The sequence below is a fragment of the Papilio polytes genome, unplaced genomic scaffold, assembly GCF_000836215.1.
Source record: "Papilio polytes unplaced genomic scaffold, Ppol_1.0 DF824303.1, whole genome shotgun sequence".
Lineage (NCBI taxonomy): Eukaryota > Metazoa > Arthropoda > Insecta > Lepidoptera > Papilionidae > Papilio > Papilio polytes.
Genome location: NW_013524901.1, coordinates 359,106 through 378,334, shown reverse-complemented (window position 1 = coordinate 378,334; position 19,229 = coordinate 359,106). Strand labels below are relative to the sequence as shown.

At 32.1% G+C, this 19,229-nt stretch overlaps 1 protein-coding gene across 1 annotated transcript; it reads left to right on the top strand.

The window, feature by feature from the left end:
• Positions 1-88: 88 nt before the first annotated feature.
• On the top strand, positions 89-3,489 carry LOC106101819 (lebercilin). Its single transcript, XM_013281160.1, has 7 exons — positions 89-238; positions 630-840; positions 913-977; positions 1,079-1,270; positions 1,420-1,639; positions 1,722-1,874; positions 2,053-3,489. Exons 1-7 carry the CDS (start codon positions 192-194, stop codon positions 3,001-3,003), a joined length of 1,839 nt encoding a protein of 612 aa, XP_013136614.1. The 5' UTR covers positions 89-191; the 3' UTR covers positions 3,004-3,489.
• The last annotated feature ends 15,740 nt before the right edge of the window (positions 3,490-19,229 follow it).

The following is a 19,229-nucleotide window of genomic DNA, read 5'->3' as shown; positions in this document are numbered from 1 at the left end:
ATATCCACCCCCTAAGACACTGGCTTGATTCATATTTAATTGTGACACTTGTAATCGATTGACACTGCTATCGGTTGCCATGGTAAAGGTTTCTAACGACACTGTCAGATTGTAAAGATATCCAAAATCATCTCCTTTGTGAGCTTTTTCATTTTATATTGAGAATGGGTATAGTTCTGTGATAATAAATAATGTCAGTATTGAGTTTGCTGCCAGAAGATAAACGTAAAGATCTAAGGTATGTTCTATTCACAACATTAGTAAAAAATTGAAGATCCTTATGATGTGAAAATTTTGGATGGTTGGATGGGCAAAGAAGAAAAGTATAGTATCTTTTTCAAACCTTTATTTGTACCTAGTGCTGTCTAGAAATATCACTTAGAACTGTGTTTATAATATAACTCGTAGTTTTATAATTACTTGGTTGATGTTACATCATTTGTCATTTGAACATTCACTATGACACGGCAGGTCATGGATGACTACAAATTCATACGATCGCAAATGTTTTTTGTATTTCCGTTTCTGAACTCCGTTAAGACCAAACCAATCTTTGTCGCCCCCTAAATAAATCCTAAAGTAAATCAACGTATAGTAGTAGGTTTTAAACTTTTTTTTATTTAATAAAGCGCCAGAAAGGAGTCGGTAGCGAGCGTGTACAGCAGTAACTCGCGGCTGAATCTGCTGAGCAAGCGCAAGCGCATGGTGCCGGCGGGCGCGGGGGGCACTATGGGGGGCGCGCCGGGCGACCGCTTCGTCACACAGCGCGTGCTCTCCGCCAAGACGCATCGCGTCAAACAGCTGCAGAACCAACTTGCAGATGCTCATTATCACTTGCAGGTTAGGAAATTGTTCTTTGCCAATGCGTTAAATGTTGGAAAATATTGCTCAAGATCAAATTTATGTTCTCAGGAGCTCAGTAATGAGAATCGAGTTTTGCGAGCTATGCAGAAAAAGCAAGAAATAGCTCTGCAAAGGTAAGTTTACACAAAATACGGCTAGCACGTGTCTAGCTCAATTAGCGACATCATGAAGCTGTAAAAATTATGACAGGCGTTATTAATTCATCATCGATTAGGTACGAGAACTCTAACGCTGAGTTGCCTCAAGTGTTGAACTCGCACACGGAGGAGATGCGCGTGCAGCAGGCGCGCTACAAGCAGCTGCGCGCGCAGCACAAGGAGACCGCCGCCCGGCTCAAGGAGCGCGACGCACAGCTGCAGCAGCTGCGCGACGAACACCAACATCTGCTGGACCTCACTAAAGACAAGTACATCACTACACACGCAACATTAAACTCGTTGAGCCAGATGTTTAATTTGGCTCAGTTACCATTTCACTCGATTAAACCAATTTTTTTTTAAATAAAATGCACCTATTCATAATTTTTCTCCTATAAGAGTGTAAGGAAATCTGTAGGAATCTGTTGGAGCGCGAGAAGCTACAGGCGCAGGTGAACGAGCTGTCGCTGAAGGTTCAGCAGCAAGGCGAGACTATCAGCCTGCTGCAGCGGCGGCTGGCGCTCGAGGCCAAGAACTTCCGGCACCAGCTGCAGTCCGAGCTCAACAAGCACAAAGACACGCGCCACGACCTCGACATGGCCATCAGTAACGCAGACAAGTTGTCTACCATTATTGAGGTCTTACATTCCTATTGGATTTTAAATAGTAAGGTGACATAGATGAAGTGGTCATATGTTAATGTTACTATTTTTCCAATAGATGAAAGAGAAGATGCTCAGTACTGCTGCCAGCCGCGGTGTGAAGTCTCCAGTCAAAAGCAGCTCCTCTATGACCTTGACGCGTCCTCAGAGCAAGACCAATAAGGCTGGCCAGGAATCGAGCTCTTATAGACCAAACGACGAACGTCATAATGTAATTGTCCTTGATTTGTAACATGTCAGTAATCTAAAAATAAGTAACTTAAATTTTTTCACTGATCTTTTTTATACTTACTTCTATTTCATAATATAATTCCCTACAATAATTTAAGCTTAGATTTGCGTTTGTATAATTTATGTTTGCCATAAGCGAGAAACGTTAACGATTGCAGGTTGATCAAAGTGCCCTCGGGAAATTATGCGAGAATTCACGATCCGTTAGCAGCACATTATCCCATGACGATGAAACAAGTTCATCAACTGAGCCTAGGAGCAGATATATTCAAAGCCGCAGTAACTCTACTGGTCCCCGGTCAACACCGAACCCTACTAGGAAGAATTCAAAAAGTCCCGAAGACATTATTGAAATTTCTAAAACGATACAAGATGGTATGGCCGACTTAGCTATCTCAGACGACGATACACTTAGGAATTGCTCACCGGAAGAAATGCAACAGAGAATGGAAATACTTAAAGCGGATCTATTGAAAAAAATTAAAACTAACGAAGAGCCAATTTCGAGAAGAAACAGTGCTTTGAGAAGAAAGTCCACCGAAGAATCAATTGAAGAGCAAATTGAATTGGAAGAAGAACGACCTAAGTCTAGAGGTCGCAAAAATTCTAATGTTTCTTTTTATGACAACGTTACTATCGAAGAGTCTACTAGTATAGTTGTGCACGATTTTGCATCAGGAGATGCGAGTAAAAAAACCAAACGCGAAACTAGTGGGAAGGATAAAAAACCTTTGGCAAAACCAATAGAAACATACTGCAAAGATATCATGCAAGACTTGGAGAAGAGTAGTAAAGTTATAGATAGTCATATCAAACAATTTAACAGTACTAAAATGGAGAGTGATAAATTAGTTGAACAGTTGTTTGCTGTTGATAAAATCAATGATTTAGTTAATTCTGACAGAGAATTACCCGAAGAAACGCTCTCTGAACTGAACAATAACTTTAAATTACTGACAGACCAAGTTTTGTCTGAAGGTGCGCCTGTCGCACGAAAACGATCCCTCGGCGGTCGCAGAAACGCGCGCTTGGAATCTAAAACCAATCTTCTTGGAGACTCTAATATGTCTAATCAAGAACTATTAGATGACTTGCTAGGAAAGAAATGACAAATAGTTCGTGCTTAATGCATGGTTCTAGTTAGTGAGTCGGCAAGTCCTGGCTGGTTTTTATGTAATTTTTAAAATTGACGTGATATATTTATTTGACGTAATCATGGATTTGAATTTATGTATTCGATTAGGTTGGCTGTATGCCGCGTGGTTGTACAGGATTTTTTTGATTTGTATATGATATCAAAATAGAGTCTAAACTAAAATTCACAACCTACGAGCCTCTTTAAATATTATGAAGGTTTGTTGAATTAAAAACCCATGTTTAACGAAAAAGTAAAACAGATTTTTCACTTTTATGGTACAATCGCTTTAGAACTTTACTGTTAGAAATTTGTTAATCAGCAAAGTTAATATTGAGGAATCATTTAGGATAATTACTACATTCGCACAAGAATATCTAAAGCCGATTTTTAGTATCGAATTTTCATAGTATGTGATAATTTTTTGGCCACAAATTTTTACTATAGTCTTGAGCTGTCAAATTGTGTTGGTGTTGATGAAATAAATTTATATTTTGATAGATGTTGTTTCATTTGATTTTATGATTACTTACATGTATTTAAACAAGTAATAAACGATTCAAAAACATATTAATTATTATCCATGAGAGAAATTAGGATGACCTACTTTAGACTATTTTTCGCTGACAAGTGACAAAGATAAATTCACATTTTTTCAATGGGTTAACATGCGTGCTAATTTGGATGTTTTTTTTTTGAGGACAAAAGACTGAAGATTACAATTATTAATAACTTTGAAATCTACACTTTAGGCATAAAATTCAGACAACGGTGAGAAATAAAATCTTGAAGCGTTGGAAGTCGCATAAAATTCATAAATTGTTAGGCTGCTGCGCGAGGGCCAAGGGACCGCTTCCATATTTTAAGAGCGCCCGCCGGCTTACATTGCCAGCTTCAAATATTGATTACTCGACTGAAATATTCCTATTCCATATTTAGTAAGCAATTTCATGCATCCTTGAGATATACAACATTTTATTGTTGCAAGAGTGCTTGTCACAGGATACTAAAGATTGCAAAATGTTTGTTCAAAACTGTTTTTACCCACTAAATAAGATATTATTATTAGAAATGAATCTATTGGACTAAAACAAGCTGAACCACTGTTGTAGCTTTGCAATTCTGGATTGTAAGATTTTACTGTGTCCTTATTTCCAATTTAATTGTATTTAAAAAACTACCCTTAGTTGGTTTCTAGTAAGTTGATCGTAGCTCGTAGCACATCGTAGCATCATCAGACAAGCTCAAACATTTTCCCGATCATACGCCTGAACTCGATAAAGCTGATATACTGTACTTATCAGATTGCATTATTTTTTATGTGCGGATGGTGTTTTTGTCGAAGCGCCTGGATTTTGTTATTTTTTTGAAGCAAAAATGATTAATGGATACGAGGATTATATCTAGTTAGGAATACGATTTTTAAGGACATGATAAATATAATATATGTAGCTTTTGTATGTCTAAAAATATTTCTTTAAAAATATAGATGAAATTAAATAAGAAATGTAAATCGAAACAAAAAAATTTGAAGTATGTAACAAAATACGTTATTACGTTTGTTCGCTTCAAAAGGCTGTGTTTTGTGTGTTTTGAAAATTTAATGATATCTTTGAAACCGTTTATAAAACAAAATACATTTTTTTTATTTGATATTACATATCTTTCATTTGTATTTGATGTGAAGAAATTCTCAGATAAAATTGCTGTGTAAAATTTTGATTTAAAAACTCTATGCATAACATCTTTTATTTAGAATCTAACATGATCCTCGGTAAGAACATAATATGTTAGGAATATCCATTTAAGAATCTACCTCTTTAGCTTGTGTGGATATGAAATTATAAATATATATAAAATAAATCAACATTTATGATACCCTTTCATTTGCATGCATATTACATCATTAGTATACAATTAATATGAAAGACATATTGTGTTCTAAGGCATGTCCCATTTAAACGGTATTAGTAATTGGGTAGAAGTGACGTAAGAGCAAAAAGCGCGTTAAGCCCACTCTATGGTCCTGATATATCTTGTTTGTCAGAAGCGCCTCTGCCGTTATAGCTCTATGAATATTCAACAGTAAGTTATATCTTGTGGAGTTTATAATTGAATTATACTCCAAATAGGAAACGATAACAGTTATTACCCGACAAAGATTGTGTAGAATACTACAAAATTGTTCCTTTAATATCCACCCCCTATTTTATGAAAACGTAATTCAAAATTAGAATAAGGAATTGCATAACCAGTTTTTGTCACGGAATATGTAAACAAAAAAGTACCTAATCACAATTAACATAAGATTTAATTTCACAATCCACGACGTCTTTTGTTTCTCGCTAATACAGTATTCAGTGTATTATTTAGGCGACAATCATTGTAATTGAGTTGAGTACGTGTCGCACTAATTACAGGCCGGGGCTTGAATTTCTGTCTAGACACTGAACACTGAACGCTTTTCAATTATGTAAATAATGCCATTTGTTGATTATTACTTGTTACTTTAAGTATTGTAAATAATGTATTAATAATTAATTTCTACATTGGTGATAGCCCAAGACGTTAACAGTAAGTGAAATTAAAAAGAAACTATAGTGTCTTCTTAAAGAATAATTATTATGCTATCGTTACATTTGTTAAAATGCTACATTACATAATGAATTTGAATAACATTTGTTAGTTGTTTTTATAAAATTTTGTTTTACAGCAAAATAACATTGAAAATTTCTATGTTGAAAAACTAACATGTTTTTCAATAGGGAAGCAACCGATGTACACGATGGAGTATTAAAACAAGCTCAAAACAATACGTCTGTAAATATAAAGTGTAAAACTGACGCGTTGCTGACACTTGCTATAGTGAATAGGTTTCACGATAACTTACAGTTAGAGCAAATATTTGTTGCATATTTTATCTCGCACTCTGAAAATAAATGTCGTACAATTGTAACAAAATAAATATTACTGTGTTTATTTTATTTATGATTTTCGTCCCTTAACACTTTTTATTTTGAACTTAAATATGTTTTCATTTGAAATGCGTTAATTTATCCGATATAATCTTATATTAGAATTCCACATCTTCCTTTAATACGAGGTTCATAAAATATCGTGAACAAGTTCATTTTCAGCGTAGGATTTATTTAAAACGATAAGAAAAAAATGTCGGCTTTATGTTTTGCGATACCACTTATCGCAACCGTGTTGAATTTATTAGACTTTTAAAATTCCTCTATAGTCGTTATTGATTTATTGCTATGGAAATCTGTAATTAAATATACGATTTTTGCATTAAACTTCGAAGTGAGGAACAATCTAATAGAGATCAAATTCATAAAATAACGTCGATATCGATAAGTTTTGATGAGACATTCAAAATTTTTAAAGAAATTTATGATAAAAATTGAATTATTTAAACATCTTACCCTATTAAAAAGAAATACATTGAAAAGGTAAGAATAAAATACGTTAGTGCCATTCAATACATTAATTTCCGTTTGCGTTCCAATAAATTATATTGAACTCCACAGTGTAGTGCGACTTCAATAGTCTGTAGGTGCATTTGACATTTTATTTAATTCGATAAATGGCAAGAGTTTTTCTTGCAGTTTTTTTAATACGATGTTGAGAGAAACGTAAAGTTTCCATTTTTATGTCACTTAAATTTAATTAAACCTTTTAATAATTAAGTTATAAAATGATAATTTTCCTTAACTAAACGTTGAATTGATCATTCTTACGTAGCATATTCGTAGCTTAGGTCAAACTGCTACGTCGTAGCGGACCGTAGCCGTGTAAATATAATATATTTTAGTAGTAATTGTGAACTTCTTATCAAATATCAACTAAGAAAAATTGCATAATGCATATAATGTACAGTTACGCTGTCCGAAACATGACTTAAATTGTTTACAATATACAAACAGTTTTTTTAAGAAATTTAAGATTAACTTTTTAATAAAGTAGTGAAGCATTTTACACATATCTATTTTTCAATGTAATTCATGTATGTATGAGATTGGACGTCTATTTGGTTTTATTCATTGCCGTGAAAAGCGATGAAAAGGATTGGAATCGTTGGATATCCGATGCTTTGACGCCTCTCACTTTATTGGATTAATTGATTTTTACCATATCAATGACACCTTCACTTTTTTATACTATGCATAGCGTATTACGTTTATTACTAATTTATTTTACCTTCATTACATAGATAATAGACAAACATTGTTAAAACGAAACATATTTATATTCGCAAAGAGACTTATGTTAACAATAACATATAAAGAATTCGGTGCAATCATTTTGCCAACGACTTGCATTAAAATCAATCAACTTTAAGACATCGACATGAGAAAACGTTTACACTCTCGTCGATAATAAATTGTGCAGGTCGCTTCAGGGAGATCGATGTGAATGGATTTTAGACGCAGATTTATGTTGGTTTACGCCGGGATTTAAAGCTCTATTTATTGCTTACTAACAGCAGAAGGGATATTGTCATTTGTTGTAATAGAGACAAAGTTCATATTGTGTTACAATAAAACTATATATTATACCCGATAAATATAAAATCTATGTACTAATACATCCAGGATATGGCATTTTTGTAAGGAAGATATCACTACTGTGATGTTATAACTAGATTTGATGTAGAATATTAACAAGATCGATATCCCAATCGCTTACGTATTTTACTATCTCGTTTAAGGTATCAATAAACGATATTTAAGTGAGAACATGAATTTATATCGCTATTTTTTTAACATAAGTTAATCTGTAAGTAAGTCTGCCTATAAAGGCAGACTTTTGTTAATTTACTAACGTTTCTTGTACTATTCTAACCAAGCCCTAGGCTTGTGCTAGGATATGGTTTACAACAATAGTCGAATGGCAGGATTCAAACTCTTGACCTCTAAGTCTGAGATCCGTACCCTTACCGTTTTTACTGTTTTCTTTGATGATTTGGAGAAACTAACTACAATATAAAAATAATACAATACTTTTGAGACAGTTTAACATACAAAAAAAGCTGAAATCAGAAAGAATCGCTGAAGTATTTAATGTAATAAATAATTGTTTTAGCATAAAATAAACAAGTTCTACGCCTTAGCTGACCTCTAGCGGCCCTCGATGAAACATGTAATGGCTAATAAATCACACAAAATACACAATCACTCCAGAATACAGCCAGAATAGCTCTTGCAATTTATGACTAATAAATATAAGACTTCGCGGCTCGATATTAAGGCCCTGTAACTGTATTGATCGATACGTAAGCATGTTGCCTTTACCCGTTAAATGGTGAGTTTTCACTAGCAAAACTTTTACATAAAACATTCTTAAGTGTATTAAATAAAATTATTTTAATATGGAACCTAATTGTATGCTAGCTGAAACTTCAAAACAATATCTATCGTTTCTTAAAGGACTTTGTAAGGATAAGAAAACTTAAAAGCCATGAATAGTATCCCAATTACTTTCTGATATCTGATTTAAAGACCAATTTCCGACCTTCGTTAAAGGTTTACGACAGCTGTCCTGAGATATCCAGGGGTCAGAAAGCAACAACCTTTGAGGTTGCTAAATACACATATTAAATTACGCGATAAGTCTTCAAAGTTACATACGATAAAGTCATTGTAGTTTTTATTTTACTCTAAAGTTGTTAACAAGTTGATTACTGGGTAAATAATTTAAACGATACATTAAGTTTTGATTTCTCTACATTATATATACTTTAACTACGCGAATCATTAAGTTTTCCTTTACTGAGACGTTATATTCGTAATAACAGTTTAAAAGTCTTTAGTAGTCTAAAGATAGTAAAGACAATAAGGTTTTATTTCTGTTGTAAATATTATCTGTATTATTCTTAAAATATAGTTAAACAAGATTTTGAACTCTTTAAACGCCGCTGATTGATATTGTGGACGCCAACTTAGTTATATGTTTATAATCTAGAACATATTTCGCAAACTTGAGCGTTTATGTTTTAATAGCCATGATGTTTTTAATAGTCAAAAATCTGCGCCTGGTAGAGTTACGGTATAAAAGAATTAGCGGATATTTAAGCTCAAATGTGTTTAAAACGCTATTTCATTTATGGTAGGTGGCCCTATAGGTTTAAGTTTTTAAACAATAATAAAGTAAACTTATACATGTTCATGATTATAAAAATATTAAAACATTCAATATTAAAATTTTAATATAAACGTAATTCCTTGTCTGTGTAGATAAGCGACATATCACTCTGTCAGTTTGATAGTAAAATATATAAATATGAAATTCGTTTCATGATAAAAGCTTTTTCATGTTTTTCAATTTATATTTTATTTGCACTATAATACGAGCTCGCTTTCCATGCATGTTTTGCGTGCATTAAAACATGAATGTTTACAGTACCAGGATTTTAAACAACGATTCCAATTGGGAAAGAGTAATTTTAGTATACAATACAAATATGTTTCATATTTGTAAAACTAGTAAAAAATTTGTGAATATCCTAGATTTTTTTGTTTGCACCAACCAAAAATGACAATAACGTTGGCGCAAAACGATACTAGAAGTACATATGTATAAGTAAGCCACGGTTCAATATGGTTTGTTTTTTTTCACACTCTTGATTTTCTTTACAGTCATGTCGAGGTTACATAACGATGCCTTACTAACTTTACAACTTGGGTATATTCGTGGTTCAGAATTTTCAATATCCCCCTGACTTATTAACAAGCGTGGGAAGGAGGCAATGTGGACACGCAGGTATCACGTCCCGCCTTAATGAGTTCATTGTAATAAAATAAAGGTAATATCTAGCCGTGTTTATCCCGATTGGAATAAAGCATGTTTGTATTTTAACTTTGTGCAAGAACAGTATGAAGTCATAATTATCGCCAAATTATTGAATTATGTTTAAAAAACGAAAATATTTAGAGATTTTAATAAAAAAAAACTAATTAAAAATAATTAATTCACCTTGGAGAAAAAACGAAGAAAACAATTTGTTCAAGTGGAAAGTGGAGTATTGACTAGCAAACAATTTTTTTCCTAAAGAGTGAATAGTTTATTTTTATCGTGAAGCTAAATACAAATGATCATTCCGACGAGTTCAAACGATAAAGAGAATTTGGGCAAACTGCGAGCAAATCTCGTCCAATAATAATCATGAAAATGTCTTTAACAAGTGATTGAGATAAACATCCCTTGACTACGTGTCCAGTGTAAACACGTCGCGGTTTGTCTTCAATCCGGCTGATATCAGCTAATCATAATAAACGACGCACAGCAAATACATAAAGCGTATGACGACAATCTGAAATCATTACCTAAAGCTAAATCTGTTCTCGTCTTGTTAAGAGAAAATGTAATGACAATTTAATAAGTTTTTTCTATAATACAAAAGACTTGATGAATTAATAGTCATTAACCTTTTTCTGTATTAGAACAACTTCAAGTCTTTTTGTAACGCTCTACTTTGTACATGTCTATAAATTGTACTCTGTAGGCATTTTTAATTATTAATGTCTCATGACTTAACAGTCATTGTCTTGCTAACAAAGAAACAACAATAAGCTGGTCAGGATACTTAAGATAATTACTGTTGCTTTGTATTTTAATTTGCAACAATTAATAAAAAAATACCAATTTTAACGAAAATTGAATTGAAAGGTATCCAGTCTCTATTCTAATATAACTAAAAGAAAATAAACAATGTACATTGTGCGTGCGAAGTATTTGGTAACGTCCTCAAGGCGCAATAAAACTGTGATCCCTTAGATAAGTTATAAAGATTACGGCAACTAAGTAATTGCCCACATAGGACCGTACAAACTATGAGTACGCATCAACTTATTTCTCTACTAAGTAAACTTTAGGAAAACAGCAACAATAGAAACTAATTCACTTCTATTTCATGAAGTCTGTAAGAAATATTTCAGTTAAAGTTGTTTTCAGTTGCGTTCCGACGCTCGGCCTGAAACAACGTCCTCGATGTGGGGAGCTTCGGGTGAAAGTTTTCGATGTCTGAATATATTGTATTACGGAATAAAATAAAATTAATACGTGAATTGGTTTACAAGTGACAGTACTGGAATAGTGTTATTTGTTGCTTATGTTGTAGTTTTATGTATTAAGTAATTTTTAAACTATTCTCTGGCAACTTATTAATTGGAATACACGAGTATATAGGTAAAAAAAGGCAGAATTTTGTTCTACAGTAGGTAAAATTTAAGAAAAAAATATTTAAACCCATTTCAGTATCTTTTACTTCCGATTTCGTTTAGTTGTCATTAAGATCTTATTATATTATGCTAAAATTCTAAAAGAAGAAATTAATTGCAAACCCTAGATTGTAAGATTTATGCCTTGTCAGACGCTTTTTCTCTTAACATAAAAGTAATTAGTCTTTCATCTTTTAATAAGAAAAGAAGGAACAATTATTTAAGAAAAAGAATTGTGAAATTCACGATAATAGGTACAAACAGAGATGTTTAAATTATGTTTTTGTCATCTTGAAAATAAATTTTATACAAACGGTTCAATGTAAAATGGCCAGCAGGCTTTGGTAATTTTTAATTAAATGCGAATGAAACTTTACTTTGTAACATAAAGTTTTTAAATTAACAATTGAAGTTTTTGCTTTAAGCGTTTCGGTACAAAGACTTATCTAGTATTTTTAATGTAAGTTGTCTCTACAATAAATCACTCTTATTCTTTGAATTCAATTAAATTTTTAATAAAAAAAAACATTGAGGAAAATCTAATAGGAATTGTAAAGGCTCTGTTATAAAGCGATTCAATGATTCGTAATTGATGTATACTTGTGTAGCAAGAACATAAATAATATTTGCCACCTGTTCGGAACATAAAACCTGTGGAGTAATGCAGTAAGTGGCACTAAACATTTTTCATACCAAACATTTGGAGCGCGTTTGTTTAACAGATGGGTTCTTACAGAGACGTTTGAAAGTTTGGAACAATATCGCGTATGATATTTTAGAAGTATTCTTGTTTTACCATTTGTAAAAGAAATCTTCGGTTCTATATATTTGTTTCGTTAACAGATACCAACAAAGTTTATGTACAAAAATGTCTTGGTGTTTTTAAAATATGATTCAGATCTTTAAAAAGCATACTCTTCTACTTTTTTAGGTTAACAATGTCGTAGACGTGATTGTTATTGTGGAAAAATAGATTAAAATGTAAATCACAACAATTAATTAAAATAAGTGACAAAGTGTCAAGTTATAATGAGTTAAAATCAAAGACAAATTAACAAGAAACCAAAAATGCCTATGAGGTCGTTCAACACAACGTTTGGTGTGCGATGGAACGGGACCGACGCGTGGGGCGCAGGGTCCGCAGGGGCTGCAGGGCCCGCGGGTCTGGACGTATTTCACCGTGCCGATGTGGTTGTCATCGCGCTATACGCCGCGGTACTCACCACTTCTCTGGCGGCAAACACGCTGCTCATCTTCATTGTCGTCAAGTTCCAGTACATGAGAAGGTAAGTGGAACTTCGGCCCACAAATTCCATTAAGGTATTTCTTATTCTTTCTGAATTATAAGAAAACATACGAATGAAGTTCATGTTATAGTCTACCCGTCGGGGAATAACGTTGGAGTAAGACTGCATATAAGATATTCTTTGAGATGAAAAATACGAAACTAGTAAAAGAAGATAAGGGCACTGATGTCCATATTTCGTTGCCTCTTAGAAGTTTGTTACAAGAATGGCGATCACATTTTGATAGCTTCCTATTATTCCATTTCTATTTTATTAAATGCATTGCAATGATATGGCACTTGTTTTCATAATCATATTCAACTCGTGTTAATTCTATTACGTACAAAGTTAGTTATTTTATTAAACTAAAGAGTTTCACAGCTTCTCAAAGTAATAATAGATTGGAATGAAAATTACCTTAACTATTTTAATTGATTAAGAATAACTTAGAATTTAGACTTAATATTGAATTAATATAAAACTTTGCCTCAAATAGAAATACGTCCTTTGTCTTAAGTATGGCGGTTGACAAAAAGTTGTGATGTAAATGTAAAGGGTCACTAAACTTTTCCGTTGCTATTACTTCAAAAGCTCAGATGTCTTCGCATTTCTCAATTAATTTAAATAATAAATGGACAATCAAAAAACTATGGCAGTAAAGAGTAAATTGCTTTTTTATTGCAGGTCTCGTCAGAGATAAAGTAAAACTGTTAAATTTAAATAAAATTGCAGCTTTGAATCCCCGCGACGAACTTAACTGAGAGTAAAACATAATTGCGTACTTACTTTTATATATTATACTTGTTACATCTCCCGGGTTTACTCGCTATAACAATTGACAATACCTTAAATTTGTATTTGTATGCAACCATGTTTTTCATTTTGCGTGAATAAACGTTAATTATTATCGCGGTAAAGTAAAGGAAAGCTTTGCGAGTCTAAAGAATAAAGAAAAGTTGGCGTTTGAAAGAGAATCTTGAGACTCGTGTTCCAGTTTTATTTTTATAGGAAAGGAGTGCTTTTTCAGAATAATAACTTCATATCTTGTTTTATTCTACGCGGTTTAAACATTTCCTAATACAATGTATGGGGGTTTATATTTAAATCAATTTTCGCACCAAATAACCGTCTCACGGATTTCTAATGACTTTCAAACAGACATATAAATGGCTTTATCTACTCTACAATGACTATGATTGTTGATAGCAAATGTTTGAAGTGTTCGTCTCTTCTTCATTTTACGGTATTTCTTTATTATGAATTGTGATTGGATTTTATTTTTTAACATTGTTTGTAAACATGAAGAAGATATATGCTCATGTGTTCCGTGGATCGTGCCAGGAAGAGACATCAATCAATTTTATCGAATTTATCAGATTTCAAATAGGTCACGATACCCTTCATACAACGAGGACAAATCTAAAGGTAAATTCTTTTATGCATGAATTCACAAAAAGGGCACTTATCCGTTCCGATCCTTGATAAAGGGGTATGAGAATTCATTTTATATGTTACTGGCCTTGCATGAAGACCATTTCAAACAAGTTTATTTCGAAAAAAGCGAACACCACATCAAAAATTAATTCATGAATTAAAGAGCAATTAAAAAACACTTTGGTAATTTATTTAATGGTATCGCACACATCAAAGATATTTCACTTGCATCAAGGTCATACCGCGAACTTTGATGTGCGAACTGTATGCTAAAACTTAATGAAACGTTTCGTCAGTGTCAGTGTTAAGTGTTAAGTCATAAAGTGTTAGATTGTTATTAATGCTATGCATTTAAGTTTTTAAAAATTAATTAGGTAGTTTTAGTTTGTGAAAGACTTAGTAATTATAGTGAGATAATAATGCGTTGAAATTCCAAATCTCTTTGTTATCGTTTTGTAATAAAAAAAAATAAAAGTGTGACGAAATAGATAATTATTTTTGTAGCTATTTAAAACAAAAAACCCCAACAGATTAGCACAAGAAAAATAGAATAATGTTTAAATGTGTTTCACTTTCCTGTTTTAATGTGAGTAATAAAATTCTTTTATGTTGAGATATAAAAGTGTATTTAACGCCATAAAAGTAACATTACACATTAAAACGTATCGTCTCGCGTTCGCCGAATTATCTTTGGCTATTAAATACAAACATCAGATTCCTTTGAATATTTCTATGACGTTTTACTAAAAATATAAACGAAAAAGGTAACATCTAGTTCAAGAGTTACATACTCTTTTCGTAAGCTGTGTCTTAATATTTCTTCAAATTGACGGTACTTTATAAGATCAGTTTACTGTTTGATTTTGAGGCTTTATTTTCCGGATTCGAAATTAATTGGATATCTGAGACTATGAAATGTTTTTGTATATTAAATGTTTCTTGTAATGACAAACACAATTATGAAAAGCTATTGAATTGCCGCTAACGTTATCCTTCTATTGTATACTAGCGTTCGACCCCGATAATGACCGCGCGAAATTCAAGTAATAACTTAATTTGTAGCCTATGTGTTCTTCTCGACTATATTCTACATCTATGCACGATTTCATTTAGATCTATACGTCCGTATAGACTGTAAACTCTAAAAAACATCCGTCAATCCATCTGATCTTTTGCATTTATAATATTAGCAAGATAGCAAGGATTTAACTAAACTTTACTATGTAATATTATATAGTAATCGATAGAGTCACAAAATGATAGCTACCAACCGAACTCTTACAAATGACGAAATGAACTTACAAGCTTACTAAATGCCGTTAAATAAAAGTAAGTTTGGTGATCCATTATTCCTCCGAAGATTGGAAAAGACTTTTTCCTTGAAAGCTACTAAAGATGGAATTCAATTAAGAGTAGAAAAAATGTACCGTGAGTCGCTAATTACATTTCTTAGGTAGTTTTGTTTTGTCGCATTGAAATCTTTTTGTACCCAAAACTAAAGTAACTTATTGTTTTTAGTATAAAAATTGCATGAACTTCGAGATCTCATCAAAATGGCGAATATGGCAATAAGATATGCACTATATTTAATTTTTACAATAGTAGGAATTCACGGTGGATCATGATATGTAGTATTTCAAGTAAATACAATAAAGTGGTCAAATCAGAATTTGTTATTTGATGCGACAGAGGGCGCAATTGCCAGCAACTGGAATTTCGGCCTTAACAATTTTCCGCTCGGAATATTTGGAGCGATTTAATTTCTGATTAAATGTACATCCATATTTCACCAAAGTTACCTTCTGATATTTCAAATCCCTTCCAATCTTCTAAATTAAACGATCAAATATGTACACTCGTTAAATTAATAATTTGACTCGACAATTAATTTATTCTAAAATTAACAATTTTGTATTTAATTGTCCATTGTATCAAATGTAAAACAAATAATTTAGTGTTTATTTAACTTTAATAAAATACATTTTCTTTTACATTAACGTCTTCGAAGTATATTTACTTCATTAACCAAAGTCATAAACTGTATAAGTAACGAGGGAAGAAATTGCTTTCCTCTTATCGCTTACGGGAACTAGTTTGTTCGCCAAAACATAATTGAGTGTGAAACCGAAACAATACTTGTGATAAAATCTATTGAATTGTAACACTAATTTAAGCTTTATAACAAACTATTAGATAAGCTACCCTGTGAGTGTATTACGAAAATGATTTCGTAAATGCAGTTCGAAATTTCATAAATATGTAAAAACTTATTCGATTTTTATCTTAGAATACTTTTTATTTTACAATTGTGTTATGCATTGAATATCTTCGTTTATTCAAATTAAATTGTGCATCTAAATGTTTACTTATACCTACAAGTTTTTATTTTATTAATCTGCTAAAGTGTCACGGTTTTACTAATAGTATTAACAAATAGAATTTTGTTTCGTTCATGTTTACTTTACTCACATTATTAACACTTTAGTAGCATTACAAAGAATAAAAGATTAAATTAAATTTATCTGTAAAAACAGCAACATATCGTTGTAACAAATATCCACAAGATTTTATTTATAAAAGTCGAAGTGTTCCCGCTGGAGCTTACCTTGCAAAACTCACGTCACTAGATTACACGCTAGGAGCTTATCATGCAAATCAGCATCCATCGCGACCACGTACAATGTAACAAGATTGTAATCTTGTGGAAAATTTAAATCTCATTGTAACACGTGTGAAGGATTTGACGCTAGACAGACAATATTTTGAGACTACCTTTTACTCGCGACACCGTCCGCTTGGAATTAAAGAAATTTTTAGCCTTTGTGTTCTCTCAGACTATGCCAATTATCATCGAGATCCATTCTAACAAACATCCATACAACTAAACTGTCGCGTTCATCATATTTATGATTAAATGTAACAATTGAAGAATAATGAGTAATAAGGTAACCGATTTCTAAAGCTTCAACAATAGTAATACTAATTATTGATTTAAATTTAAGTTTGCTTAGCTAAATTGCTGCTGACACGAAGTTAATTCAATTATATTTTAACAGTTGAGAATGCAACTGGTTACTTTATATAAGGAAGCCTCCACGATTGACCTTATCAAAATATTTCTATCAAAGCCAGTATCAGTCAAGTCACGTCCACAAATGGACATAGTGCTCTCAAACGCATTGGCTAACAAGTATCATTATAGTTAGACTATCCTTTGTCACTTTGACCTTTTACGTTTAATATTTTGAGAAACAAACCATTTCAGTTCCCTCGAGTGATTCAATACCTAAAATGATTGAATTAATTTCTAAACACAATACGTTCCCGAGCCATTCAATCTCACCTTACAGTTATTGTTGGCTCTCGAACTATTGTTAGTCAAGATTGATGGTGTCGGGTTTCACGTAGTACACCTAAATAATTCACATGAAACAATTCAAATTAAATTATAAATAGATACAATGTAACATCATATAATAGAAAATAGTCATTCATACTACAGCACTCAGAGAAGTTAAGTAATCTCTCTGTGTATTACCAGAGTCTGCAGTATTGACAGAGAGTACAGAATGACATAAATTGACTGTTTTATTCAAAGTAATATTTGGAATCTACATATTATTATTTTTCGTCGCCTGTGTCACACAATCATCTAACATCTTATAATCGGTTACGAACATCACTAGCTAAAGCGTCACACGGACATCCCTATTAGACGAATCATTCACTCTCTTGGACTTTGTCAGTCACTGCGCGGCTATGCATCAAAACTCGCGCTAATCAAGTTATTGTTAATCCAACCAAAATATAATTTATATTAATTAAACATCCTCAAACTAAATTTAAGTTCATTACGAGACAAAAACACTCTTAAACTTTTTATTCTATTATTTTTTACCTTATGGGAAAATAAAAGGTTTTACGAAATCTTCGTCGACGTGGCTGAGTCTCCGGGGTGTCGTAATCTTCGATTAAGGAAAATGTATCTTTGCTATCTATAAAAAGGTTATCCGATTCCTTTATCTATTACTTTCAAACGTTATTAATTAACTGAATCGAGTCTTCTGCACGTTTTTTATTTTAAGCTTTGCTAGAAAGCAAAACTAAAATGAGATCTGATAAGTTACCAATAGAAATATAACAGTGTTTTGGTTAGTAACAAATAATAGCAATAAATTTCTATTTATTGCTATTATTTAAAATATTATGTGCTAATAGTTCAAATATTATGTGAAATCGTTTTATTTAATGACCTAAAAGTAGTAAATGTAATATTAGGTCTGAAAATAGTCTGTTACCTAAAAAATATAGTCTTAATAAAAACGTGTTAAATGTTATATATTGTTTAATTTTTGAATTAAGCAATGTATTTAAATGCTCTCCAGTTTTCCTTGTGAAGTTGTTTAATCAGAATTAGACGACATTATGAAATTCCCTTTGGGGCAATCTGCGTAATAAGGTGTTCTGAAAATTTGGCTTCTGGAGAATGAAAACGAGATAATTTGAATAGCCGTGTGTCCCAAAAGACTGGATGATAATTCCGTCGCTTTAAAAAATCACTCGTTTTATGGTAGTGCACAAATAATGAAGATAAAAAGTGTGTAATTGTTAAACAAACCTTTAGTAAGCGTAGTGTAAAAGTTTCAAAACATATCAAGAATTATTTACATAAATGGTGATGAAATAACCAATAAAAAATAAAGGATTCTGTACATCAATAACAGGTAATTTCATAATTAACTTTGGTTGTAAATTATCTCAGCGCTCCCTCGGGAAATAACAATATAATCTTACAATGTTATTACTTTGCTACTTATTCCGTAACTCTTCCCTTTGGCGGTGATACAGCAGATTTAATAAAAAAGTTTTCCGTTACGTGATTTATGAAATAACTTTAGAGACGCGGTGAAACTTCACTGTACAAAAAAATCTGTTTTGATACAAAAAATATGCTTCTCGATCAGAAAACTATGACAAAAAGTTTATTTTAAGGTTTTCGTTTTTTAACTACATCAGTTAATTATTAGAATTATTTTCTTAATGTGTAACTAACAAGTTTAAGGATCAAAAGTCAAATTTAAGAATCAAAATATTCCTTAAGTTGCATTTATAGTTCGTCTCTGTCGACTTTTACACTCTGTCATCACATTCGATTAATCTCCAGACTGTCTATAGACTGTTCGAAGCATCTTATCTTTTGTCTCCACGCTCAGCTATGACAGACTTAAACCATAGTATATGTATAGACATTTATA